At 39.6% G+C, this 27150-nt stretch overlaps 5 protein-coding genes across 5 annotated transcripts; 3 read left to right on the top strand and 2 right to left on the bottom strand.

Annotated features, from left to right (window-relative positions):
• Positions 1–3700: 3700 nt before the first annotated feature.
• LOC141608615 (uncharacterized) lies at positions 3701–4480 on the bottom strand. The gene has a single exon (XM_074427957.1). The coding sequence runs from the start codon at positions 4478–4480 to the stop codon at positions 3701–3703; it is 780 nt and encodes a 259-aa protein (XP_074284058.1).
• Positions 4481–5857: 1377 nt separating this feature from the next.
• LOC141608614 (uncharacterized) lies at positions 5858–7505 on the bottom strand. Its single transcript, XM_074427956.1, has 3 exons — positions 7319–7505; positions 7113–7204; positions 5858–6688 (listed from the first exon to the last, which is right to left on the bottom strand). Exons 1-3 carry the CDS (start codon positions 7503–7505, stop codon positions 5858–5860), a joined length of 1110 nt encoding a protein of 369 aa, XP_074284057.1.
• A 9706-nt stretch (positions 7506–17211) lies between these two features.
• On the top strand, positions 17212–18375 carry LOC141608613 (F-box/kelch-repeat protein At3g23880-like). The gene has a single exon (XM_074427955.1). The coding sequence runs from the start codon at positions 17212–17214 to the stop codon at positions 18373–18375; it is 1164 nt and encodes a 387-aa protein (XP_074284056.1).
• Positions 18376–22135: 3760 nt separating this feature from the next.
• On the top strand, positions 22136–23149 carry LOC141609389 (uncharacterized). Its single transcript, XM_074428454.1, has 3 exons — positions 22136–22271; positions 22382–22549; positions 22692–23149. Exons 1-3 carry the CDS (start codon positions 22223–22225, stop codon positions 22814–22816), a joined length of 342 nt encoding a protein of 113 aa, XP_074284555.1. The 5' UTR covers positions 22136–22222; the 3' UTR covers positions 22817–23149.
• Positions 23150–25541: 2392 nt separating this feature from the next.
• LOC141608612 (F-box/kelch-repeat protein At2g43270-like) lies at positions 25542–26929 on the top strand. Its single transcript, XM_074427953.1, has 2 exons — positions 25542–26505; positions 26865–26929. The coding sequence occupies exons 1-2, from the start codon at positions 25542–25544 to the stop codon at positions 26927–26929; spliced, it is 1029 nt and encodes a 342-aa protein (XP_074284054.1).
• The last annotated feature ends 221 nt before the right edge of the window (positions 26930–27150 follow it).

Here is a 27150-nt window from a genome sequence, read left to right as displayed (position 1 = left end):
CCCAAATTGCTCCTTATGCGTGGAGGATCCTCCTGTCCACCGTTGCTACGAACAATAGCATGGGCGCCGAGATTGGTTTATCGAGATCCGGCCCATAGGTTCGAGTGCCGTTCACCGGGGCACGGCCAATATACTTTTAGGTCTGTGGAGAAGACCGAAAACTTCCCTCCTCTCGGCAAAAGGGAAGGACGATGGGTGGTATGAGGATTTCTTCTACATCAAGCTCGAGTCTCTTCCCATTCGTGCCGACTACCTGTTTGAACACTGGGTTTTCGCCAAGAGTAAGTGCATTTGCATGTTCATTCATAATTGCCCCCGTCGCTTACTATTCTTACTCTTTGATTTTTGACGCAGAACTCAAGAACCCCGAGAAATCCGAGGACGAGGATACTTCGTTGCCAAGCTCTTTTCCATTCCGAAGATCGTAGATTATTCCCCCTCCCGCTTTTTGGTTTAGACGATTCGCTACCGAGGAAACCATGTCTTCTCGGTAAACACCCCTCAATCCCTTGGAATTCCTGTCTCCTTTGATTCTTTATTTCGACCCCCTGCGTCCCTGTGTTCCTGTAGGAAGTGCCAAACCATCTGCCTCCGAGATCCTGATGCGCCATGCCAGGAAGAGGACTGCTGACTCCTCTCACTCTCCTGCCTCCTCAAGAAGAAGGTCCTCTTCTAGGCCTTCTCCAGAGCCCATTGAAGCTACCCCAATATCGCGCACTCCTGGATCCCCCATTCATTCTGATGAACTGCTTCTACGCCTCCCTGCTGAGTTTGGGGACGCTGATCGGGCCAACTACTGGCCTGCACTAGAAAGGCTCCTGACCCCAGCTTGCTCCAAGGCTTTTGACTCAACTGCCCCCCAGGAGATGACTGACCTGGCTGCAGAGCACTGCTTCCTGGTGAGCCTCCTTTTGATGTTCCACCTCTCTCTTTGCCCTTGTGCTTCCACGACTAATGCGTTCTTTTCTTTTGTTTCAGGCTCTCCAATCTTCTCTCTACCTTCGCAAGATCTTTGCAGAGGGCTAAGGTTGAATGTCCGGCTTCGTGGGGAAGAACAAGGAGCTCATGACCACTGTGCCAAGTTGAGGGAGCAGCTCCACACGACTTTCCGGGAGAAGGAGGCGGCCAAAGATCGGTGGCGAGGACCCGGGAGGCCAACCGTGTTCGACTTCCGGGTTAACAAAGGCAGAGGCCCGTCTTTGAAGAGATGGCCGAGCTGGCCAAGAATGTGGGAGCCTGCTTTGCTTTTGAGGGGCGGATTGACCGCATCCGTGCTTATACCGAGGGGAAGCACACATCCTGGAACACGGAAGAGGAGATGGCTGAATTTGCTCGTGCATTTCCCAATGGCATGGACCGAGTGCCTGTTTCCTCCCGAGGTCAAGCTGCTAACCCGGAGCTGAATATTCAGCCATGGATATTTCTGGAGCCATTTCTGGGACTGTTGAGGAGATCCTGGCTGGGGAGGCTGGTGATGGTGCTTCTACCACTCCTGGAGCTGTCCAGGTACCTGCAATGGAGAAGCAAATAGAGCATGGGGAGCAGAGCAATGGTCAGGAAGCAGCTGTTGAGAGGATTGACCTCTCTTAAATTTTATTTTAATTTATCTGGGGACTTGGCCCTGTGTGGCGCAAGTTTTGTAAAAAACTATCTTATTTTGGTCCGTTTTGTGCCTGCCGGTGTGCAGGCGTTGAACTTTTGATGGCGCCTGCTAAAGGTAGCAGGTGCCCTATTTTAAAGTAGTTTTGGGCCCATGTTTCTAGGCCTTACTTTTGTTATACTTGTGTTTTTGCCACCAATTTCTGGAGTTTTGATTCCACATAGATATACCCAGGAAGCTGGCCTGACTCCAGGTGCACAGCCCCTGTTTCTGGTGATAGATTTTTGATAACATATTCCACCCATGACGTGGAATATCTTATCACTAGGGCTAGCTGACTTAGAGCTCACCTTCATTGAATATCTCGACTAACAAGGAGTGTTGCGCTCCTTGTGGTTCCGAACGTTTGAAATCCGTGCGTGCACCCATTGATCTACGACATAGCTAGCTAAGGAATTACTGAGTTAACGTTAAGGTATGGGTGGTCTTAGTATGCCGAACCCTGCGCGCTACCTCGGCGTATGCTCTCCATGTGGCTTGACTTTAGATAAACATCTCGCGGCCTCACATGGCAAAAATGGACCCTCGAGTGTGCCTCATCCGACAAACAACCAACATTAGTACCAAAGCCCTTCTTCGTAGAAGCATTATAAAGTCCAAAGTAGTGCAAATTACCCTGTGTCTTTGTCTCATGGTGTTCCAGGGCAACACCTGGATCCAGGAAGCCACAGCCTGTACTACTTGGTTTTAAAACGACTCTTTCTAAAAAAAAGAAAAACTAAAAGGAAAAAAGTTTTCATAAAACATTCTAATGCCTAGGGCATATACTAACCCCCACCCCTTTTTTTTTTTTTTTTTTTTTTTTTTTTTTTTTTGCTTCACGGACTTTCGAAGGGTCCTTTGTACACTAAAGTTTTGGCACTTTGTCAGACAAAGTACCGTTTCAAGTGACGGATGTTCCAGGGTTTATCCAGGATTTGACCGTGCATGGTCATCAACCTGTATGCCCCATTCTTAACAATGCTCTCGACCTGATATGGCACTTCCCACTTATAGGCGAATTTGCCTGCCTTGTGGTTCTTGGTATTTTCAAATACCCTTCTTAGTACTAGGTCCCCTACTTCGAGGGTCCTGATTCTGACATTCTTGTTATATGTTCTTGCTACGGATTGCTTATATGATGCCATACGAATGTAAGCACTTTCTCGCAGTTCATCAATTGTATCCAGGCTCCTAGTCATTTCGACTTGGTTTTGCTCCGCCGTTTGGATGTACCGTATCTGTGTGTGGGTACCAGGACTTCGAGGGTATTCTTCGCCTCCGCACCGTATACCAGGCTAAATGGAGTTTGACTGTTGCCATCTTTGGAGTTGTTCGTCGACCGACCCAGTACGGTGGTAGTTCATCGCCCATTTTCCCCTAACTCTTCGGCCGCTTCCCGAGGTTCTCCACAATAATCTTATTCTTTGGACTCGACTTAGCCGTTGGTTTGTGGGTACACTGGGGCTGACTTTCTCAATGTTATGTTCCATCGTGCACGAAGCCTTGGTGTTATCGATATGAATCGGGACCCGTTGTCGCATATGATCTCGGATGGTATCCCGAATCTGCTTATGATGTTGCGCTTGATGAAAGAGATCACCTGTTGTTCTTTTACCTCTGTCATGGCTTCTGCTTCAATCCATTTTGAGAAGTAGTCGGTCATTGCTAGCATATATACTGCTTCCTGGAGCCCTGGGTAGCTTTCCCACTATGTCCATGCCCCACATCATGAATGGCCATGGAGAGATAATTGGATGCATTGGTTCTCATTGGTGGTGAATCGCCGGAGCCGCCTTTTGACATGATTCACAACGTTTGGCATGGTTTATGGCGTCTGCGCGCATTGTGGGCCAGAAATACCCTTGTCTTAAGATTTTGTTTTGGCTTCGTCCTCCGGCGTGGTTCCCGCATTCTCCCGTGCATGTCTTGCGTATTGTTTCGCTTCCTCCTTGCTTAAGCACCCGAGGCATGGTCCGCCAATGATTTTTCAAGAGAATATTATCAATCATGATATACCTGGAAGCTTTTATTCTGAAGCTTTGTGCTTCCTTTCTGTCTTCAGGGAGTGTCCCATCCCTTAGCCAATTTAGGTATGGAATCCTCCAATCTGCATCCTGCTGTCCCACTGGGGAAACCAGCATTATGGTTCCCTGTACGCGCTGCATGTGTACACCCTTTACTGTGGAATCCAAGTCTGGCTCTTTCTGGATGGCTGGGGTCAACACGTGAGTAATTGGTATGTTTGACGACTACGTCAGGCTGGAAGGTTGCCCCCAGCGTAGCCAGGGCATCAGCCTCCACATTCTGATCTCGTGGTACCTGAGTTATTTTGAATGTCCTAAACTTTGATTTCTGCTCTGTGGCTATCTTCAGGTAGGCTATCATCTTTGAGTCTCGTGCCACATATTCGTTGTTCACATGATTCACCACAAGTAAGGAGTCACTATATACTCTTAGGTTCCTCACCTTGAGCCCTGACGCCATCTGCATCCCAAGTATAAGAGCTTCATACTCGGCCTCATTATTGGTTGCCTTGAATTCGCACCTGATGGCTTGCACTATCATATCCCCTTTGGGAGATCGCAGTACTAAACCCACACCAGCCCCTCTAGCATTTGAGGCTCCGTCAATATACAGGGTCCACACCTCGCCATCCTGGCTTCCCATCATCGTCAGCATTCCTTCCTCTGCTTCCCCACGAGTTGTAGGGCAGAAGTCAGAGACGAAATCTGCTAGGGCTTGGGATTTTATCGCCGTTCTGGGTTCAAATTGCAGGTCATAGCCACTAAGATGCACTGACCACTTATTCATTCTCCCTGAGAGTTCAGGCTTCCTCATAATAGTCTTTAGCGGGTAATTGGTTATGACATGGATGGTGTGAGATTCAAAGTACGGCCGCAGTTTATAAGAGGCAGTAACCAAAGCCAGTGCTAATTTTTCAAAAGAAGTGTACCTGGTCTCTGCAGGGAGCAGAGACTTGCTGATATAATATACGGGATGCTGCACTCCTTCTTGTTCTTTAACCAGAACTGCGCTTACGGGTTGCTCCGTGGTGATAGATACAAAAATAGTGGTTCCCCTTGCTCAGGCTTCGCGAGTAATGGCGGCGTGCTTAGGTAGCTTTTGAGTTCGGCGAATGCTTTTTCATGCTCTTTGGTCCATTCGAATTTCTGACTCTTCCTCAATATATCATAGAATAGTTTGCACCTATCCGAGGCCCTTGATATGAACCTATTTAGGGCCGCCACCTTTCCTGCTAGCCTCTGCACATCTTTTGGTTTCTGGGGTGATTCCAGTTGGAGTATTGCTCTTATCTGCTCCTTGCTTGCCTCAATTCCCCTCTGTGTTACCATATACCCTAGGAATTTTCCCGAGGATACTCCAAATGAGCATTTGGATGGATTAAGTTTCATTTTAAATTCCCTCAATGTCTGGAAGGTATCCGCCAAGTGCTCCATGTGCATTTCTGCTTTTTTAGATTTTACTACCATGTCGTCAATGTATACTTCCATGGTCTTTCCTATTTGCTGCTTGAACATTTTGTTTACCAACCGTTGATAGGTGGATCCGGCGTTCTTAAGGCCGAAGGGCATGACCTTGTAACAATATATGCCCCTCTCCGACATGAATGCTGTCTTTTCCTGATCTTGCGGATGCATTTTGATTTGATTGTAACCGCTCCAGGCATCGAGGAAAGTGAGTACCTCATGTCCCGCAGTAGCGTCCACCATTGCGTCGATATGCGGTAGTGGGAAGGGATCCTTGGGACAAGCTTTGTTTAGATCTGTGAAGTCTACGCATACCCTCCACTTACCGTTCTTTTTGGGTACCACTACTACGTTAGAGAGCCACTCAGGGTAACTGACTTCTCTAATTTTATCTGCTGCTAGGAGACTGTCCACTTCTTTATTGATGACTTCGTTTCTTTCTGCCGCGAATTTTCTTCTTTTCTGCTGTACTGGGGTGCAGCTTGGGTTTACGCTTAATTTATGCGAAATAACGGATGGGTCTATGCCCACCATATCATTGTGGGACCAGGCGAAGCAATCCATGTTGCTCTTGAGAAATTGAATCAGTTGGTTGCGCAGTTCTTCTTTTCAGGTGGCCCAATCAACACTTTGTTCTATCCGGGTGCTCCTCATCCAGGTGTATCTGGTCCAACTCTTCCGAGGGAGGCTCCTTGTATTCTGTCGAGGTGCCCCGGTCCTGTAATTGCTATGAGGGGAGCTTGGTTGTGGCTTTGAGGGCTTGGGTATAGCAATTTCTGGATTCCTCTTGGTCTCCTTTTACCGTAACTGTGCCCCATGGGGTTGGGAACTTGAGACACTGATGATATGTTGAAGGTATTGCCTTCATCTGATGCAACCACGGTCTCCCCAATATCACATTGTAGGTGGTTGGGCCTTCGATGATTAGGTATCTTACTAATTTGTTAACTCCTTCAATATATGTTGGGATGGTTATCTCACCTATTGAGTGCGCAGTCTCTCCGCTAAATCCCACCAGTGGCACAGATTTCTTCACCAGGTTCTCTTTATCGAAACCCATGGTTTTGAGGGTTTCGAGCATGATAAGGTTCACAGAGCTTCCTGTATCTACCAATGCTTTCCGTACAGTGCAATTGCCAATGGATAATGTTATTGTCAAGGCATCGTCATGCTGTTCTGCGCTGCTTTCCATGTCGGTTTCATCGAAAGTTACTGGGGGTAAATTGCTCTGGCTTACTCTGTACGAGGTTTCTGGATGACCTCCTTTGCTTCCGGTGGCTTTCCTCTTTGCGGCGGAATATGTCAGTCCTGCTAGCTCGGATCCGCCTGTTATCACGTTAATAATCTTCGTGCATACGGGTGGAGCGGAAGGAAGTACCTGATTTGCTGCTTCCCTTCTGTCCTGCTTGCCCCCACGTGATAACAGGTGGTCCAAGTTTCCTTTGCGTACCTGGAACTTCACCTCCCTCCGTAATTTGTAGCAATCTCCGGTCCTATGCCCTATGTCTTGGTGCCATTCACACCTCTTACTGCTGTCTCTGTCGTCGTTTGGCCTATCCTGAGTGGGTGGCTTTGGCCATCTCACCGGTCACCTGTGTTTCGAGTGCTTTCAACAACCCTTCCATTCCGTGTTGAATCCGTATTCGAAAGCTTAGGAGGGTGCGGAGAATCGTCAATTTTCTTTGAGCTTTTTCTCGCTACCCCGCTTATATTGGGCTCTTTGTATGGCTTAATTCTCGTCATCCTTCTTTTAAGTGCGAATTTCCTACTTGTCTTGTCGTCCTCTTTGTACCCTTTCTAGCTTTGTATATCTTCTTCCAATCTTAACGCTGCAGTAGCTCTCTGTTGAACTTCCTCGAATCTCTCACAAGGATACATAGTTAATTCTTTGTAGAGGTTTGACTCCTTATCCGGCCCCGCTGAAGGCGTTGATAGCGGTGGACATATCGCAGCCTCGTATTGAGACTTTTTCTGCGTTGAACCTGGTGACGTAGTCCTTGATTGATTCCCCTATCTCCTGAACGATCCTGTACAGGTCGCTTGGCTGTTTGGGTGTTCTGCGGCTGCTGGAGAACTGTTGGTTGAAAGCGTTGACCAGGTCAGCGAATGATGATATGGTTCCATTAGGGACCGACGAACCACCGTAATCTTTGCTCGGTTAGGGTTGAACCAAATCCCTTACACATACACGCCTCTTTTGAGGCTCCCGTGGCCGTAGTGACCATCATCTTCTGCTTGAATTGACTGATGTGATCGCAGGGATCAGTGGTTCCATCGAAGAGAGTCATTGTTGGGACGCTAAATCCTTTTGGTAAGGCCACTGTGGCTATATCGTCAGTAAACGGGGAATCAGCGTAGCTTTCTGGTGTAGCCATCTCCATAGGCGAGAGGCATACCGGGGACCCTCCGAGGAGGCTTCGTAGTTCTGCATGCTTCTTGTTCTATGTACGTCTCTCTTCCGGAGGGTCGCCGATGCTCCCGTGGCTGGTGTCTGTTCCTTGTACGAAGTTCCGTCGTTCCGGGGTTTTACGCTTGACGTGCTGCGATGTTGCTTTGCCACCGGAGTGTCTTCCCGGTATATTCGCCTTGATTTGTAGTTAGCATCCTGGTTATTGGGATGCGAGTTGTGGCCCTACTTTCTCGCGGTCTGCCGCGCCGATGTGGGTGTAGGTTCTGGTGCACTGGTTCCTCATCCGGTGTTAGTGCCCCTAGTCTGTTGGGACCAGGCCTCCTCGTGGCCGTGGTGTTCCTTCCATATCCAGCCTGAGTGCTACTTCACGTGGTAATACCCGTGTCTGCCTTCGATCCCTACTTTCTGCTGATGGCCTTTCAAATCTGTCTTCTTGCCACCCAGGGGCTGGACTGGCTGCCTGATTTCTTAATTCGTTGATTTGTGCTCGGAGGAGGTTGTTGTCCTCCTCCATCTGGGATCTCATGCTTCTGTTCTCGTTTTGCATAGTCTTGATGGTTATGGCTAAAGTGTCCAACCCGCTTATCATGATGCTGGTGGGGCTTGGAGGAGCCTGAATTTGTTGCCGTGGCTGCGTTCCTTTGTCTGACTGTATGGCTCCCTGCTGTCCCTGAGCGACTCCTGGATCTCTAGTCTGAACCCTACCCGAAGATGCACTTGCCGCTGCCTGGGAATTCTGACTTTGCTTGGGTGCTGGTATCTGGGTAACAGCGGTGGTCTGGACCGAAGCAGTACGTGTTGCTACTGCTGCCGAGGGAGATGGTGCCCGTGTTGCTGCGGAAGGGGGCGGCACCTGTGTTGCTGGTGCACCGCCGGGGTTTCCTGAGGTTGCTTCTTTATGTCCGGACATATTTTGACTGCTGAGTAGACTGACTAACGAAGACGACCACTATGCCCCACGGTGGGCGCCAAACTGTTTTGGTAATTTTCTACCAATTTAGGGTTAAAGTGGTCTTAGCGTTAGGTCGATATTGCGATTTATGTGAGCGTCGTATGTTATTCTGTTTGAACGATGAATGCAATGAACACAAGCAATTTTGGTGACGCGGAAAACCCAATGTGGGAAACAACCGCGGGGGGAGACGGAATCCCACCAATATTTTCACTATAATTCGAGAGGAAATACAGTTCTTATGCTTGCTATGAATGCTAAAGTGTAATTCTTGTATCTTTCGATGATCGTTCTTCTTTGCATGGAGGTTCCTTATATAGGGGAGGCCGAGGAGCTAGGGTTTCTTACTTCTTCTCCAAGTTATTCCTAATTTAACAATAGATAGGTCTCTCCTTTCTTCGGATCTCGCAAGCTATTGGACCCTCACAAGCTTCGTCCGTGTGGATCAAAGCCCACTTCCTGCGTTACTCGCTGAGGCTGGCACCCTGGCTCCCTGGTATCCTGCATCCCGCGGCGCTCCCAGGCCTGCTGCCCCAAGTCAGCCCATATCCATATTTTGGGCCTAACAACTAGGCATAGGATAAGTAATCAAAAAAGGGAAAAAAATTAAATGTGTTTCTTGTAAATAGAAGTAAAAGTGGTGAGATATTGCAATTTTCCATAAAAATAGCATTTAATTCTTTCCTATAGAAAAACCCATATACCATATCTCTTATTCCTTCCTAATAACTATCTTATTATGCAAGACAATAATATAATGTATAACTTATACGCTAAGATATATATACCATATCTCTTATTCATTCCTAATAAATAATAAATATCAATAGTAAAGTAGCGATATTTATAAAGGTTTTTCTAACGTATACGCTAAGATATTTATAAGGGTTTTCTAACGTGCGTCATTCTATTAATTCTGCGTGCACATGTTTGTTGGAGTTTTTATTACTAGTACCAGTATGGCGGTATTATAACACGTTTGTTTTTAAGTTTTCGGGCCTTGTTTTTGTTCCAATTCAAAAATATTTGTCATAGCAGTAATACATTATTGATTTTATTATTTTTGAAGAATAGAGAATACGGAGTATTAGTTTTAGATTATATTAATAGTATAAAGTAGTGATTGTAGCTTATGAAAAATATTATGCATAAAATCGAAACTCTATCGTCGATATCCTCAATCTGTAACTGGTTGCACCGTGGTTTATTTAAAGATATTGTAAGATACTGTGATGTAAATACTGAAGTTTCATTAAAGAAGTTCTTTATACGGAGTAGTTTACAAGTCGAGAAGAACAAGCGGATCATGTACGTACATTATGGCTATATTAAGCTTATTCCACATAAAGGTATACGGGACAAGACTAACTCGAGTTATTTAATTCTTGTATAATGCGGTTTTACATTAATATAATTGTAAAACGGATCCAAATACAACCATATTATTGGGTATGTAGAAGTAATTACTAAAAGATCTCGCTTTACGATAGATTAGTATAATACCGCCTTACACAAAAATTTATGTTTAATTAATTACATTTAAATTAGGAAACTTTGAAGAATTAATTATTTTCAACTTTATATTAGAATTAGGAAAACTGTGAATTATCATAGTTCGTCAGATGGCCACTTACTTGATCCTGATATTGTTAGTGCATTTGGCCTACTTGGGTATGCAGCATCTTTTGATGATTAGGATGGTAGTAACTAGTATTAGCCATGTTAGTGGATTTGGGTATGCATCATTTATTGATGACTATAAATATATTCAAATTTTCACCGCGCCTTGCGGAGAAAAAATAGGAGATAACATAGTCTATATTTTCTCTAAGAAAAATTGAATTTGGTCGTCAAGATCCTTTTTTTTTATGGACAAGCGGTACTTATTAATGAAAAATTATATTGGGCTGCTATTGGCAAAAGAAATGCCCATTATATAGTTAGCTTTGATCTCGGGGTTGAGAGTAGAGCTGATCAAATGGCCCAAGCCCATTGGCCCTACCCGGCCCGGCCCGGTTTTTTGAAGGGCTTGGGCCTTTAGTTTTGGCCCAAAAAAGCCCATGGGCCGGCCTAAAAAGGCCCAAAATATTTTGGGGCCGGGTTTGGGCCAAGCGTTTGGCCCAAATTTTGGCCCGACCCGGCCCATATTTATTAATAATGAATATTTTTCTAATAAAACCTATTAAAGTAGCGTTAAAATTATACTCAACTCTTTACAAACTCAAGTATATTTTTTTAGATTTATAAAACAAAGTATACATAACATAAATCATATCTAAGAATGCATGATTAAGCATTCTAAAGTGGCGATTTTTGTCATTATTTTATTTTAGAGAGCAATTAATATGCATTTCATCATATTTTGTGCAATTTTATACACTATGTATGTTTTAAAAGTTGTAACTGAAGGTATTACGCTAATTATTTCCTAGGGTAAGTCGTAAATTTTAGGGCCCGAAAAAGTCCATTTAGGCCCAAAAGCCCGCATTAGCCCATAAGGGCCGGGTTTGGGCTTGCTAAATAAGCCCACGCATCTGGGCCGGCCCGGCCCGACCCACACAAATGGGCCGCTTTTATTAGAAGGGCCCGGCCCAAGCCCGCATTGGCCCGGCCCATGATCACCTCTAGTTGAGAGGTTTGACATACGTAAGTTAAAACGCTTGATGGTCTTAGGAGTCATGGAAGGGTGTTTGAGCAGGTGCATCAAAAGAAAAAGAGATCGGGATGATAAGTTAATACGTATATTGGGACTTGACCACGCAATTGTGAAATCTATTAATGTACCAAAGGGGTTGAGATTAGACGTGTTCTCTCAAATTGTTGGGTTTACGAGGACTGGCAAATTTTTTGCGAGTGGGCCACCCAATGCAAAGGAGACCGGGCTACCAGATGATTGACTAACATGGCAAGATATGTTCCTAATCTAGTTTCGCCTTTTCCCATTAAAGAACCTTTCGAGGCAATTTAATTATGGTGTTTTTATGTAGTACCGGTATTATAACACGTTTGTTTTTAATTTTTTGGGCCTTGTTTTCGTTTCGATTTCTAATGTTGGGGTTGTCGATCTTACATTATTTGTTGTTAAGCCTCGCTAGCTTCTTTTCCGCTTGTGAATGCTATAAGAAATATTGCAATGATATATTTTTCATAATTTCAACTAAAGTTTCATCAAAAAAGTTCTTTAAATTTTTATTTTTATTAACACTATATATATAGCCTGATATAGGTTTTGATATAACAGTTTACATTATGCCTATAGAAGGTATTTTCTGTAAAGATCATTACTGTCATAAGTTAGACAATGGATATATTTATGATTTCTAATTACGAAATTATATTTTTGACATGCATTTTACACTTTATAGTTTATACGATGTGTTAATCGGATTGACATTCGTTTTGGTTTCAAGTCGATTTCAATGGGATCATTTCGTTTAGCCACTTTAACGGATTTGTGTTATTTGGGTATGGTTCATATCAAATCTATTAGGCGTATCATATCGTATCATATCAACCCGATATGATATCGATATTATACGATATTACTGTTGCTATATTCTTGCGATTGTGATTTGATACTATTGTTTGTTTCCTATTTACTAGGATCTCACATTGTACTATATAAGGCCATATGATTGAATGAAATGACAACACAACATTCCTTCTGCTTTCACTCTCTCAAGTTCTCATCATGGTATCGAGCCACGATTTTTTCCTCTAAAAAAAAAAAAAAAGACAAAACAACAAAACCTACGATCATCATCCTGCCATGGCAACAGGTGACGATGCCATTGTGCAAGCTTCCACACAAAAAATTGATCTCCTTTCTCCATATTTTCTCGGATCTGCTAATATGATTTCACCAATGCTGATCACAATCCGTCTACTCATTCTATTTCATCCTCCGACCGTTTATCTAGTATGTCTCATAATTGGATTATCGATACGGGTGCATCTAACCATGTCACAGGTGATTTAACATTTTTTAAGGAGCAAATTACGATTCCACCACGTCCCGTTGGACTTCCTAATGGGCATCAAGTTATGGCCTCTGTTATGGGGACGGTACAAATTACTAAAGAAATCGTTCTACGTCGCGTTTTATTTATTCCAAGCTTAACTTGCAGCCTTATTTCCGTGTCTCAATTAACCTCTGACAATGATTACATATTTCAATTTGCTAAAGATTCTTGTTCTATACAGGACCGTTCCTCGAGGACGATGATTGGAGTTGGTGAGCTACAAGACGGACTTTATTGGCTTTGCTCGAAAAATGTATCCTCGGAAATACACCAAGTGAGTACTGGTGGCACGTTTGATTTGTGGAATCGACGACTTGGGCATCCGGCTAATAAAGTGGTTCAATTCGTACCTTTAGCTCGTCATACTAGTCCCAATAAAAATTTGGTGTGTGATGTGTGTCATTTAGCCAAACAGCATCGTCAACATTTTGATTTAAGTGATAATACTGCTACTGATATTTTTGAATTAATACACTGCGATTTATGGGGTCCATATCGCATTCAGTCATCTTGTGGCACGAAGTATTTTTTGACTTTAGTTGATGATCGTTCTCGGTCCGTCTGGGTTTATTTGTTAATGGATAAGACAGAAGTTACCGATATGTTTATGCATTTTATGTCTATGGTTCGTACGCAATTTTCGAAACAGGTTAAGACAGTACGAAGTGACAATGGCAACGAGTTTAATTGTATGGCAGGCTATTTTCTTCAACAAGGCATCTTGTTTCAGACATCTTGCGTCGGTACGCCACAACAAAATGGGCGTGTCGAACGTAAGCATCGTCACATTCTAAATGTTGCTCGGGCCTTACAAGGCAATCTTCCCAAACGATTCTGGGGTGAGTGCATTCTTACTGCAGCTTACTTAATTAATCGTACTCCGTCTGCCTTACTTGACCATAAGACACCTTACGAAGTTTTGTTTGGTACTGCTCCATTTTACACGAACTTACGAGTTTTTGGGTGCCTTTGTTTTGTGCATAATCAAAAGCACGGGGGTGATAAATTTGAACCAAGGAGTCGTAAATGTATATTTATTGGGTATCCTCATAATAAAAAAGGTTGGAAGGTATATGAACTTGAGACGGGTAAAATATTTGTTTCTCGTGATGTCGTTTTTTATGAAAATTCCTTTCCATATCACGAGTCAACCACTGAAGAAATTATTCCTTCTCCACACTATTTAAATGAAGAATTACCTACTGGTGAGGATGACGTACATACCCAATCCCCTCCATCACCCAATTTTGACATTCCCACAAACAATGATGCGACTTCTGATCATGATTCACCCATGCCTACGGATTCATCGTCTGAGACTCAAACCGAGTCTGAAATGGGTCGCGGGCAGCGACTAAAGTTCCCGAATTCCCGCTTACGTGATTATGTCTTGGATACTACGCAAAGTCCGTCTCCATCTAGCTCACCAAGTCCACCCTCATCGCCCTCAGGTACGCCATATACTTTAGCAAATTATGTCAATTGTGATAAATTTTCCGTTAGACACAGAAATTTTCTCGCTGCTATTACTACAGGTGTCGAGCCCACATCGTTTCGTGTTGCCCTTCGTGACGATAATTGGTGCCGTGCAATGCAATATGAAATTTCGGCCCTTGAAAATAATGGTACATGGGAATTGACTGATCTTCCTTCTAATAAGAAGGCCCTTGGGTGTCGTTGGGTATATAAAATCAAATACAAGTCCGATGGTTCCCTTGAGCGCTACAAAGCCAGGCTTGTTGTATACGGCAATCACCAAGTCGAGGGACTCGATTATGGAGAGACTTTTGCGCCAGTCGTAAAAATGGTAACCATTCGAACTTTTCTAGCTGTTGCTGCTGTTAAAAGATGGGAGCTTCACCAAATGGACGTTCATAATGCATTTTTACATGGTGACCTATCCGAAGAGGTGTATATGAAACTTCCTCCGGGTTTTGCTACGGGTAAGGAAGGTAAAGTTTGCCGTCTCAAGAAATCTTTATATGGTCTCCGACAAGCCCCACGGTGTTGGTTTGCCAAGCTAACCAGTGCCCTTCGTGATTACGGATTTCAGCAGTCCTACTCAGATTATTCCTTGTTCACTTACTCTCGCAATGAGGTTCGTTTACATGTCCTTATTTATGTAGATGACCTTATTATTGCGGGAAATAATTCTCAAGAAGTAGCTACATTTAAAACCTATTTGAGTACATGCTTCCATATGAAGGACTTAGGTCATTTAAAATATTTCCTTGGCCTTGAGGTAGCCCGAAGCAGCGAAGGTATTTTTCTTACCCAACGTAAATACGCCCTAGATATTGTCTCCGAAGCTGGTCTATTAGGGGCCAAGCCGGCCAACACCCCTCTTGAGCAGCAACACAATCTCGGTTCTGATACGAGCCCTCTTCTTGCTGATGCGGAGCGCTACCGTCGCTTGGTTGGCCGTCTTGTTTATCTTGCAGTGACGCGTCCCGACCTCTCTTTTGTGGTTCACGTTCTTTCCCAATTCTTGAAGCAGCCTCGGGAAGCACATATGGCAGCCACGCTACGTGTGGTCCGCTATCTTAAGGGTAGTCCAGGTCAGGGTATCTTATTAAGTTCGCGTGCTGATCTTACTATATCTGGGTAGTGTGATTCTGACTGGGGTAGTTGTCCCGTCAGGCGTCGCTCAGTCACAGGCTGGTTTGTCTCCCTTGGGTCCTCTCCTATTTCATGGAAGACTAAGAAGCAACATACTGTTTCCCTTTCTTCTACAGAGGCAGAATATCGAGCCATGGCTTCTATAGTGTGTGAGCTCAAGTGGTTAAAGGGTTTGCTCGAGTGTTTAGGGGTTCCTCTTACGAGTCCCATGCGGTTGTTTTGCGACAATCAGTCTGCTCTTCACCTTGCCCAGAATCCCGTGTTCCATGAAAGAACAAAGCATATCGAGATCGACTGCCACTTTGTTCGCGATGCCATTATTGACGGTTTGGTTACACCATCACATGTTCCTACAAACGAGCAACTAGCCGACATTCTCACTAAAGCATTGGGAGTTAATCAATTTCATTTTCTTCTCGCCAAGTTGGGCATTCTGGACCTCCATGCTCCAACTTGAGGGGGAGTATTAGGCGTATCATATCGTATCATATCAACCCGATATGATATCGATATTATACGATATTACTGTTGCTATATTCTTGCGATTGTGATTTGATACTATTGTTTGTGTCCTATTTACTAGGATCTCACATTGTACTATATAAGGCCATATGATTGAATGAAATGACAACACAACATTCCTTCTGCTTTCACTCTCTCAAGTTCTCATCAAAATCCATCAGTTCATGGTGAGTCGGGTTATAATTTTCTTGAGCAATGGGTCAAGAAATTTGCTTAATATTTCTTATATACTTTTTAATTAGAATTAGTTTAGATCCCGTGAAATGAATGCGCGGTATTTATAGTGTTTTTATTTTTGTATTACTTAATCATACTAAATTAACACCTATGAGGTATGGTGTTGGAATGAACCAAACCCATACCATGTGTTTGTTTGACGAAAATGATGGTTTCATACCCACACCTAAAACCCATGAGGTATGGGTTTCTCATACCCAGGGAGGGAGGTGGGTATGAGATTGATACCCATGGTATCAAATTAAAAATAACAAAATGTGGTAAAAATAATTATGTAATATTGTACAAAAATCTTTTTATATATTTATTTGGTTAAATTTTATCTACATGATTTACAGTATTAAAAATTATTATTAAAAATATTGTATTTTGAAGATTTTTTTGCTTTGATTGATTTTTAACCCATACCACCCAAACTGAAACAAACACAAGGTATGAGGTATCAAGTTCCAACTCGATACCATCCGGGTATGATTCCTGATTCCAAACCCATACCCACGAGCGAACCAAACACACCCTTAATTTTTCATATTTCACGTCATTTTACTTAATTTTTCATATTTCACGTCTTTTTGGCAATGATTTTATATATTTCGATTAGTGAAAGATATATTTCGAGATTTGTAATATATGAACCCAAATTTTTTGGCAATGATCGAGGATTTTTTACTTTGAGATTTGTAATATATGAACCTAAATTTTTGGCAATGATCGAGGATTTTTTACTTGTAGCAATATACCAATGATCGACGGTGTAATTTTTTTTTTTTTGGTAATGATTGAGGATTTTATACTTATTTTTTGGCAATTAATTTTTACGTTATTTTTGGACAAAATCATTCATATATAATAGAATGCAAAAACTAAAAGCCCAATTAGAAGATAATATTTTAGGTGGGAAAAAACGTAAATGGACCTATTCACTTAGTAGATAGGAGATGTTATAATTCAAAATATCATTAACAAATAAAAAGTCAATAAAAAAAATCCTAAAATACAAGTGTTTTCATGAGAACATAAATATTAATAAAAGTCCGGTTCTATTTGTATTTAGAATCAAATATCATCTGCTATATTGAATTCGGTTTTAATTCGGTTCAGTTCGTATTGAATTGGGTTTCGGGTACTATTTCAGGTTAAATATATTGGGTGTTTAATCGTTGTCAATTAAAATATTTTCAATCGATTTTTCAGATTTGGGTTGATTTTGCCGGGTGTAAGCCAATAAGTCACATAAACAAACCCTAATTCTACGTCAGTTAGTCAGTCACCACCTCCCTTTTCTCTTCAATTTACTGTCATCCTTAACAAATTACAAAATGGGAGACAAAGACCCGCATAATTCCAAGAAGAAGTATATGATTCCGCAACAAAGCTACCTCCATGATGATCTGATAATTGAAGAAATACTTACAAGATTGCCCGTCAAATCCGTTCTTCGATTTAAGTCGGTATCAAAACAATGGTATTCTACTCTTTCTTCTTCTGATTTCGCCAATGCCCACCTTATCAAATCCCCCTTTTCTCACCCTTCGGCTCCTGTTAACACCTTATTTATTATGGATTTTACGAGTTTTTACGTTTTTTCTTACGACGATGATCAAATTTCTGGTAATTTTAAAGATAATTTGGTTAAACTCAACCCTGGGTTTTCGGTCGAGAAAGACACTCTCGAACTTACTGGATCCTGCAATGGGTTGGTTTGTTTAACCTCTGCTTCTGCTCAATACTTCATTTTATGGAACCCAGCTACTCGAAACCTGAAAAAGTATGGGCCACATGGGTATAGTAAGCATTTTGATAAACCCAATTATGTTTACGTAGCTTCTGGATTTGGATATGCATCCTCTATTGATGACTACAAATATGTCGGAATTTTGATAGCATATCAAAAAAATAAAATAACTGATTGTATTGTTTGTATCTTCTCTCTGAGGGAAAATACGTGGAGAAAAATTGATTTTGGTAATGATCATATCTCGGTTTTTGGACAAGCATTGCTTGTTAATGAAAAGTTATATTGGTATGCTTATAGTGAGGAAGCCGGCGATTTGCTTCTTAGCTTTGATTTAGCGGTTGAGAGGTTTGACGTAATTTATAATATGGACCTTGATAGGTCAGACATGTTGGGAGTTATGAGTGGGTGTTTGAGCATTATATACTGTGAATCAGACTTCTCGGATGTAATGCACATATTGGAACCTCCTGCAATAGTGAAATCTATTGATTTACCAGAGGAGTTGAATTTAGACGAGGACTCTGAAATGATCGGGTTTACAAAGACTGGCAAATTTTTTGTAACAGGGCCATTGGGTTACAAGGCAAAGGGTTTCAATAGAACGCTTGGGATAGTTGACACAAGTACGAGACCTATGAAATACACAATGCTTTTGAGGTTCAATAAGTTGATTGAGATATCAAGATATGTTCCAAGCCTACTTTCGCCATTCCCCATCGAGCCTTCAGAGGGATATATACATTAGTTGTTCCCTTGCTCTCTCCTTGGCTTGTTTGATGTCAGTGTATTCCTTTAGACCCTTACATTCTATTAATTTATCGCCAGACCAACAAAATACGCTTATTATAAGATTGTTGCGCACATGGATTTGTGTTTGTTTGGAATGTTTTTCTGTCCTCTAGTATTGGAAACGATTGTGTTTTGTTCCATCTTCACAGTAGGTAGATTTGTTACAAGTCATGAGCGATTTATTACCATGATGACAGGTCCCGGAGAAACAGAACAAATTGTTTTCCATAAGGATATAGTCGACCCGGTACACAGAATCTTCTTTGGAGCGGGAGCAAATGATGAGTGATTTTCACAATATTGGGTTAGTAATATATAAGAGGGTACGAAGACGACCAAGAATTAGGATTCGAACAACTAACCTCTGTTTTTTGCTTGACCTTGGTAGGATAACGCTCCTAACTCCTATTTTATCGAATCATCTTTATATTTTTCCGATCAACAAGTTTTGTATAAACACGTGTTATTATAATTTATAAGTAGTTCATTAGAGTATTTTATATTGCTTCTTAAATACAAATATTTGATATTTTTTAAACTTACTCCGTACTTAATGGCTTAATGCTTGTGTTAGTAGTAAATTTAAGATTAGGTAACTCGTGTCTTTTATAATTATGAATGTTAAACTTGTTCACTTGCTCAAGTATATCTAGGATTGTATTGAACTTACCTGGCTATAAGGAAACAATAATTTTGTGTATGATAATTTTGGTAGAGTAATGTTGTATCAAGTCTTGTACATTCTGTAGAACAATTGGTCATATTTATCACTTCTTCCGTCTCGATCATTTGTTTATCTTTTACTTATTTGTGTATTTTGGTCATTTGTTTATCTTGTGTTAGTAGTAAATTGTCCCATTCTCCTTCTTTAATTTTTGTGGCAAAAGTAGAGATAAACAAATAATGAGACAGTGGAAATACTATGAGTTTGAGCCCAAGTTTTGAGATACTTATGATCCACTGGAAATCGTCAAGAATTTGTTAGAAATTGTATATGACTTTTAATAAGCGATAATACTAGCAACCGGCAAATAGCAAAAGTAAAAGAAAGAGCTTTTTCTTTAATAAGCGATAATTAGAGTTAATGGACTATACAACTGGATGTACAATTACATCCAAGGTTATTTTAGTCTTCCTCAACTACTTTTATATGTTAAATCCTAAAACCAAAACTACGTGATTCAATTCAACTCCTCTTCTCTCTCTAACTGCTTCTATATTTTGATCTCCATTATGTAGTTAACTAATCTTCTCCTTTTAAATTATTTCAACAACTATTATATATCTCATTCTTCAATCAGAATCAATATGAATTTAATTGATTTTTACCATCACGGTGAGAGAAGCTTCAACGGCAGATGAAACATCAAAAGGTATCATCATCAATGGTAAAAAAAACTTTGACGGAGCATGAAATAATCAATTGAGTTTTTATCGGGATTTAGATTATATAAATAATGGAATCTCATCTTACAAATCTGTTTGAATTAGGTCGTGTTTTTTTTAAACTATATTTCCTATAAATTTAAGCTCGAATTCTTTTCATAATAACTCATATTCTTTTCTTAATAACTCGTATTCTTTTCATATATTACAATTTAGTTCAAGCTCGTGTCCTTTTTATAATAGCTCACATTCTTCTCATAATACCTCATATTCTTATTAACTCATTTTTTTAAAAAAAATAGCTCGTATTCTTCATGTGCGTACAATTTATGAGTTCATAGACATTTAGTTATGAAATACGATAACATCTGAAACATTATTTGATCGGGTTTTTTTGAAAGCACATTACATAAAATTTAACTCGAATTCTTTTTATAATAACTCATACTCTTTTCTTAATAACTCGTATCTTTTCCATACATTACAATTTAGTTCAAGCTCGTGTTCTTTTCAAAGTAGCTCGTATTCTTCTCATAATAGCTCGTATTCTTTTTAACTTGAATTTTTAAGCTCATGTTTTTTTTTTGTATATAATAATAACTCGTATTATTCATGTGCGTACTATTTACGAGTTTATAGACATTGAATTATTATATAAGATCAAATTTGGGGGAAAAGGGAACTTTTGCTAAAGAGAGAACTACTGTACGTTAAGTTTTACGTTGTTGAAGTAAAATTTTTAATTTTTTTTAATGGGCTATAGATTGTTAATCATATATTATATGGGCCTGATGTACAATACTTCTGTACAACAGGATGTATAATCCTATTTGTGCGATAATTACTGCTGAAAATCAAATTTGCCTTATATTTTTTCTGTTAGTCGATCCCAGGGTTACACAACTTCCGTACCAGAATCCATAATCCCCTATTTACTAAAAGAATAGGCGAAATTCCAAATTTTCCCGCCTACACATATTTCCTAAAATAAAGTTTAGTTATTTTTAGCGTATTCTATAAGTATGGTGGGCTATAATACACATATAATCTTTCGGATTTATATATTTATGTCATTTACTATTTTACATTTTACACAAAATTATCTCCAATCTTCTTACGATATAAAAAAGGAATTCTTTTTTTTTTGTTTAAAGAATCATACGAAAAAAATTCATTGATTTTCTATGATAAAAAGTTGCGGCTAAAAATATATTATCAGTAAAATTTCATAAAATAACACCATTAATCTCTCGGTAATAGAAAAACTTTCAGTGAAATACTCATTTCATGATTAATACGATTTTAAATTTGATTTTTCAAATCACAATATAACGATGAGAAACGTAAAAAAAAAAAAAAAAAAAAAAAAAAAAAAAAAAAAAAAAAAAGATTAGTTAGTATAAATTCATAAATATAAGACACTAAAAAGTAAAACTCTAAATATACCGTGCATAAATTGCATGGGAGCTAAACTAGTTTATAAAAAAACGAATAATGAACAACCTAATTCGACTCGGGATAAGAAAGTTTCAAGGTTTTGAGGACAATTTACGTTAGAATCGACTCTAATTAATGTCATAACGATCGTAATGAGACATAAGGTAAGTGATTTTTAACAACAACTACGACAACAATATAATTATTTTCATTATTATTATTTAGGTAAGTAATTTTAAATATAATTTTATATAAATTGTTTTAGGTAATTTTTAAATGAGAATGTCTCATATGATATACGAAATATTTAAATGTTCCAAAGATTATAATTTAACGCCAATGTTAAAATATAATAAATCATTGTAAATAATGTGAAATAAAAAAATCAGTGTTAATAATTGCCACTACCCTTAAACAAGAAGAACATCTATCCAACGACCCTGCATTTTTGTTGAGAATAAGTTCCAATCCATATGGGTTTCACATGTTTGGATGTCACATTGGATAGGCGTCATGTCGCCATAATGTCGTCATAGTATAATATATATTGTCAATTATTTTTAGAGTGGAACCCTATGGAGCTTGTATTGTGGACTCGTTCTCCTCTGTTTGGGTGTGACCCAGGACCGTTGTTGAATTTAACAATTTTCCATTAATAAACTCAATTAATGATTTCAGGCCCGCTTGTCAACGATTAGGGATATCACAACTAAGGACACGTTAAAATGATTTTGTAAAATCAAGAAAGCAAGAACATTAATGAAGTTAAAAAAATCAAATTTAAAATTGGATTTGGCCGGATAAATAGTTGGCAAAATTAATTAGTATAAAACTATAGGTAACTTGATCATAACCTACTATAAATAGAGGTATCAAATTGAAGGACAATCACAACAAATACAAAACTTGAAATATTAATCAACAAAAGAAAATATATATTATACTCCGTATTATTTATTGTATTGCATAGCATACCGAAAATGGACGGCAAGAAAATTATTTTGGGAGCTATTCTGATTTTTGCCTTGGGTAATTATTCTACACTTTAGAAATTTATGTGTGTATCACAATATATATATATAGATGTGATATTTGAGTTTGTTAATATTATTGCCATTGCATGCATGTTTTGATCTCAGTGGTCCCAAACCTGGAGGCCGGAAAAAGTGAGTGTTGGCTTGATGGCCATAGCTGTCGAACTGCAAATCCTGCTGACGAGGATTTTATTTATGGTTGCTGTCCTGGATTCACATGCATTCCTAATGCTAGACGTGGTAATTTTTTTGAAGGCGAATGTTGGTCAACTGGTAAGCTTTCCAACCATCACTAATTTCAGCATCAATGCTTTTTTTGGTGCAGTGGTTTAGAATTGTATTGATTAGTAATAACTAACTCTTAACTACTTATTATAACAGAATAACTAACTGTTTTACTTACATACTCCAACAGACCTTTCAGTACCTTGTAGTAAGGAAGGGGAAATATGCATCGAAGATGACAGCTGTTGTGGGCGTCTAAAATGCTCAAACAATAACGAGGGTATTGATTTAGGCAAATGCATAAAGCGAGAGTGAAGCAGCGACGGCATTTCTGGAAATTTATTGTGAAAAGTTTCATTTCTATTTTGAGTCAAGTTTGCTTTCTACTTTGTTATTTTTCTTTTAACCATGTTGGATTTTGTGATTGTATTTCGGTTGGTCTCACTTAAGACGTTCATGTTTGTCTTAAGTGTAAAACATGTCAAATACTACCTCATAGGCTCATATAGCTGAATGGGATCAGAATTTGTCATTTTCTAGACATTCTGTTTCTGGTCTCATCCAACTATTTGACCCCTCTTAATACTTAAGACGTATATGTCCGTCTTAAATAAGAATTTGTGATTGTATGTTTTTACACTTATTTGATGGCAAAATAGCCAAATTGGTAACATTTGTCATTGTATTTTTTATCCCAACCACCTGTTTGATTTGATCAGAATATACGTTAAAACTTGTCATGCAAGCCTCTATTCATTTATTGTTGTTCATGTAATGACCTGTAAAATTGAATTTTATCATCAAGACCGCTTCTATTTTTATGGATAAGAAGTAGTTAAATGAAAAATTGTATTGGGGTGCTTTCGGCAAGCTAAGGCTTATTAATTATATTGTTAGCTTTCATCTGGTGGCTGAGAAGGTCGACGCAATTAAGTCGCCTTTGGTATACTTAGGAGTCATGGGAGGGTTTTTGAGCGAGTGTATTTATAAACGTTTAGGGGTGATAAGTTAATACATATAGTGGACCCTCGCACAATTGTGAAATCTATTGATAATATATACCAAAAGAGTTGGGATTAGATGTGTTCTCTCATATTGTTGGGTTTACGAGGACTAGCAAATTTTTTTGCGAGTGCGCTACCCAATGCGAAGGAGACCGGGCTACCCGATGAGGAGGAAATCGTCCATTATTGTCAAGCACTTTTGAGGTTTCTTGAGTTCACTAACATGGCAAGATATGTTGCTACTTGCTTGCTAGCCTAGTTTCGCGTTTTCCCATTGAAGATCCTTCCGAAGCAAAGATAATGGGGGTTCCATCGAAGAAAAGATAAAACTAATATAGTATGTAGCATACTATTAGCTTTGTGTTATTGTATTAATTCTTGCGCAATGGCGAACGGTGGTCTTTCAATTCAAGAAAACATGTTTATTTTGCTTAGTTTTTTGGAGATTTTTAATAGTACCAAAATTATACATCTGTTTTAAGTTTTGGGGCCTTATTTTTTAGGAAAAATTACAAATAACCACCACGTATTTGCGCTTTTTTACAAATTACCACCACGTATTTGCATTTTTACGAATAACCCCCGAACTTTAACGTATACTCCCCGATCACCGCCGTATTCTAACTCCGAACATTATTTTTCTTATTTTCCGACTTGTTAAGTAACAATTTACGCGAAATACCAAAATTACCCTCATTGTCTTACACTACCTAATTCATTAACCAAATAATTTGTGGATTCATTCAATTACACCCTAAACCTAAATCCCCAAAATTCCTCAATTCGTTCATTCCATTTCCAATTTCTCTCTCACAAGCTCATCTGTTCTCACTTCTCACCTTCCATTTTCATCCTCCAACCACCATTAATACAAGCTTCACAAAATGTCTCCTACTATTAAATTGAAGGATTTCAAATATGTGATGAATTCTTTGATCACAAAGGTTATATCGATTACTTATGTTGTTCATTGGAGAGCTTATCAACCCTTCTCAAAATCTCCCCCTACTATTGCTGGAGTGACTTTACTCCCTTTAGGAAATGGAGCATCCGCCGTTTTTGCTAGCATTGCCGCATATTACCTGTTCAGATTCAACCCAGGCTGGTCCTTCTTCACTTCGTCACTTTAGTTCGTGATGTCAATTAATGACCCGAATTCATTTTGCTGGGTTCTACATCGGGCAGCAGCAGGGTGGCGTGTATGGTGATGTAAAACGGTGGTAAAAAGATGAGATGTAATGGTGTACAAGGTGAGCTTGAGGTTGAAGTCTCGAACTCGAATTCGGTTTGTGAGGGAGAATCTGGAAATCGAATTAATGAATTGGGGAAAACAGATGAGAAATTTGGGATTTAGGGGTAGAGTGTAATCGAATGAAACCACAAGTTATTTGGTTAATGAATTAGTGAGTGTAAGTTAATGAGGGCAATCTTGGTATTTTGTATAAATCGTCACTTAACAAGTCGGAAAATAAGAAAAATAATGCTCGGAGTTAAAATACGGTGGTGATTGGGGAGTATACGTTGAAGTTTGGGGGTTATTTGTAAAAATGTAAATACGTGGTGGTAATTTGTAAAAAAGCGCAAATACGTGGTGGTTATTTGTAATTTTTCCTATTTTTTATTCTGATTTCTAAAATTGAGGGTTGTCGATCATAATTCGATCATACAATTGTTATCTGGCCTCACTAGTTTCCTTTCGGTTTGTTAATTCTATCATAAATATTGCAATGAGATACGGAGTATATTGTTTACAGTTTACAAGTGGAAAAGAACAAGCGGATCATGTATCGAATATTGCAATGAGATACGGAGTATATTTTGAATTCGGTTTTATTTCAGTTCGATCAGTTCGTATTGAATTGGGTTTCGGGTACTATTTCTGGTTAATTAATTATATTGGGTGTTCAATCGTAGTCAAATAAAATATTGTCAACCGGTTTTTCGGGTTCAGGGTTGATTTTGCCGGGTTTAAGCCAACAATTCACAAGAACAAACCCTAATTCTACATCAGTCACCACGGTTGAAGATCTGAGAAAATGGGAGACAAAGACCCGCATAATTCCAAGAAGAAACATATGATTCCGCAACAAAGCTACCTCCATAATGATTTGATAATTGAAGAAATATTTACAAAATTGCCCGTCAAATCCGTTCTTCGATTTAAGTCGGTATCGAAACAATGGTATTCTACTCTTTCTTCTTCTGATTTCGCCAATGCCCACCTTATCAAATCCCCATTTTCTCACCCTTCTGCTCCTGTTAACACCTTATTTATCATGGATGGTACGAGTTGCTACGTTTTTTCTTACGATGATGATCAGATTTTTTGTAATTTTGAAGATAATTTAATTGAACTCAACCTTGGATTTTCGGTCGAGGAAGACAATCTTGAACTTACTGGATCCTGTAATGGGTTGATTTGTTTAACCTCTCCTTCTGCTGAATACTTCATTTTATGGAACCCGGCTACTCGAAACCTGGACAAGTATGGGCCACATGGGTATATAAAGTGTTTTGTTAATGCTAGTGATGTTTACGTAGCTTCTGGATTTGGATACGCGTCCTCTATTGATGACTACAAACATGTAGGAATTTTGACAGCATATCAAGAAGACGCGATAAGTGATTGTATTGTTTGTATCTTCTCTCTCAGGGAAAATAAGTGGAGAAAAATTGATTTTGGTAACGATCATCTCTCTATTTTTGGACAAGCAATGCTTGTTAGTGAAAAGTTGTATTGGTATGCTTATAGTGAGGAAGCTGGCGATTTACTTCTTAGCTTTGATTTAGGGGTTGAGAGGTTTGACGTAATTTACAATATGGACCTTGATAGGTCAGACGTGTTAGGAGTTATGAGCGGGTGTTTGAGCATTATATACTGTGATGAGTTATCAGATTTAATGGACATATTGGAACCTCCTGCAATAGTGAAATCTATTGATTTACCAAAGGGGTTGATATTAGACGAGGACTCTAAAATGACCGGGTTTACAAAGACTGGCAAGTTTTTTGTGACAGGGCCATCGAGTCACAAGGTAAGGGGTTTCAATAGAACACTGGGGATAGTTGACACATGTACGAGGCCTATGAAATACTTTTGAGATTCCATGAGGTGATTGAGATATCAAGATATGTTCCAACCTTAATTTCACCCTTTCCCATTGAAGAGCCTTCGGAGGGATAGATACATTAATTGTTCCCTTGCTCGCTTCTTGGTTTGTTTGATGTCACTCATGTCAGTGTAGTCCTTTATACCCTTACATTCTATTAATTTATCGCCAGACCAACAAAATACGCTTATTATAAGATTGTTGCGCACATGGATTTATGTTTGTTTGAAATGTTTTTCTCTAGTTCAGGCCTTTGTCCTTGGTTGATCGGAGTGCAGGATCCATCAGGATCAGCTAGTGTTACATCATCTTGAAAGATTCGGACCTAGCATAGATGGATCGGGATCCATCGATTGAACATTGATCTGATATGTAATATACGCTTCTTATAATATTTGAACAAGCTGATAAGCTAGCCTAGTGGTCTACCTTCTACGTTTTATCTCACCATTTTTCTATAGGAGATTAACAAAATGATGATTAGCCTTTAGCTATATGTTACATAGACTCGTTTTAAAGTATCCTAAACAGTTAT

Source organism: Silene latifolia, chromosome 10, assembly GCF_048544455.1.
Source record: "Silene latifolia isolate original U9 population chromosome 10, ASM4854445v1, whole genome shotgun sequence".
NCBI classification, from domain to species: Eukaryota; Viridiplantae; Streptophyta; class Magnoliopsida; order Caryophyllales; family Caryophyllaceae; genus Silene; species Silene latifolia.
This window is presented reverse-complemented; position numbering and strand designations above follow the sequence as displayed.

Bases quoted from the DNA above. Each gene is read 5' to 3' on its own strand.
- LOC141608615 (XM_074427957.1), bottom strand. From the start codon at position 4,480: ATGAGGAAGCCTGAACTCTCAGGGAGAATGAATAAGTGGTCAGTGCAT.
- LOC141608613 (XM_074427955.1), top strand. From the start codon at position 17,212: ATGGGAGACAAAGACCCGCATAATTCCAAGAAGAAGTATATGATTCCG.
- LOC141608612 (XM_074427953.1), top strand. From the start codon at position 25,542: ATGGGAGACAAAGACCCGCATAATTCCAAGAAGAAACATATGATTCCG. The intron at 26,506-26,864 runs GCAAGTTTTTTG...TCTCTAGTTCAG, and splicing joins GACCGGGTTTACAAAGACTG to GCCTTTGTCCTTGGTTGATC.
- LOC141608614 (XM_074427956.1), bottom strand. From the start codon at position 7,505: ATGGCTACACCAGAAAGCTACGCTGATTCCCCGTTTACTGACGATATA. The intron at 7,205-7,318 runs GTATGTGTAAGG...TTCAACCAACAG, and splicing joins GGGAGCCTCAAAAGAGGCGT to TTCTCCAGCAGCCGCAGAAC. The intron at 6,689-7,112 runs GTTCAACGCAGA...CCACCCACTCAG, and splicing joins ATCAAGGACTACGTCACCAG to GATAGGCCAAACGACGACAG.
- LOC141609389 (XM_074428454.1), top strand. From the start codon at position 22,223: ATGGACGGCAAGAAAATTATTTTGGGAGCTATTCTGATTTTTGCCTTG. The intron at 22,272-22,381 runs GTAATTATTCTA...TTTTGATCTCAG, and splicing joins TATTCTGATTTTTGCCTTGG to TGGTCCCAAACCTGGAGGCC. The intron at 22,550-22,691 runs GTAAGCTTTCCA...ATACTCCAACAG, and splicing joins AGGCGAATGTTGGTCAACTG to ACCTTTCAGTACCTTGTAGT.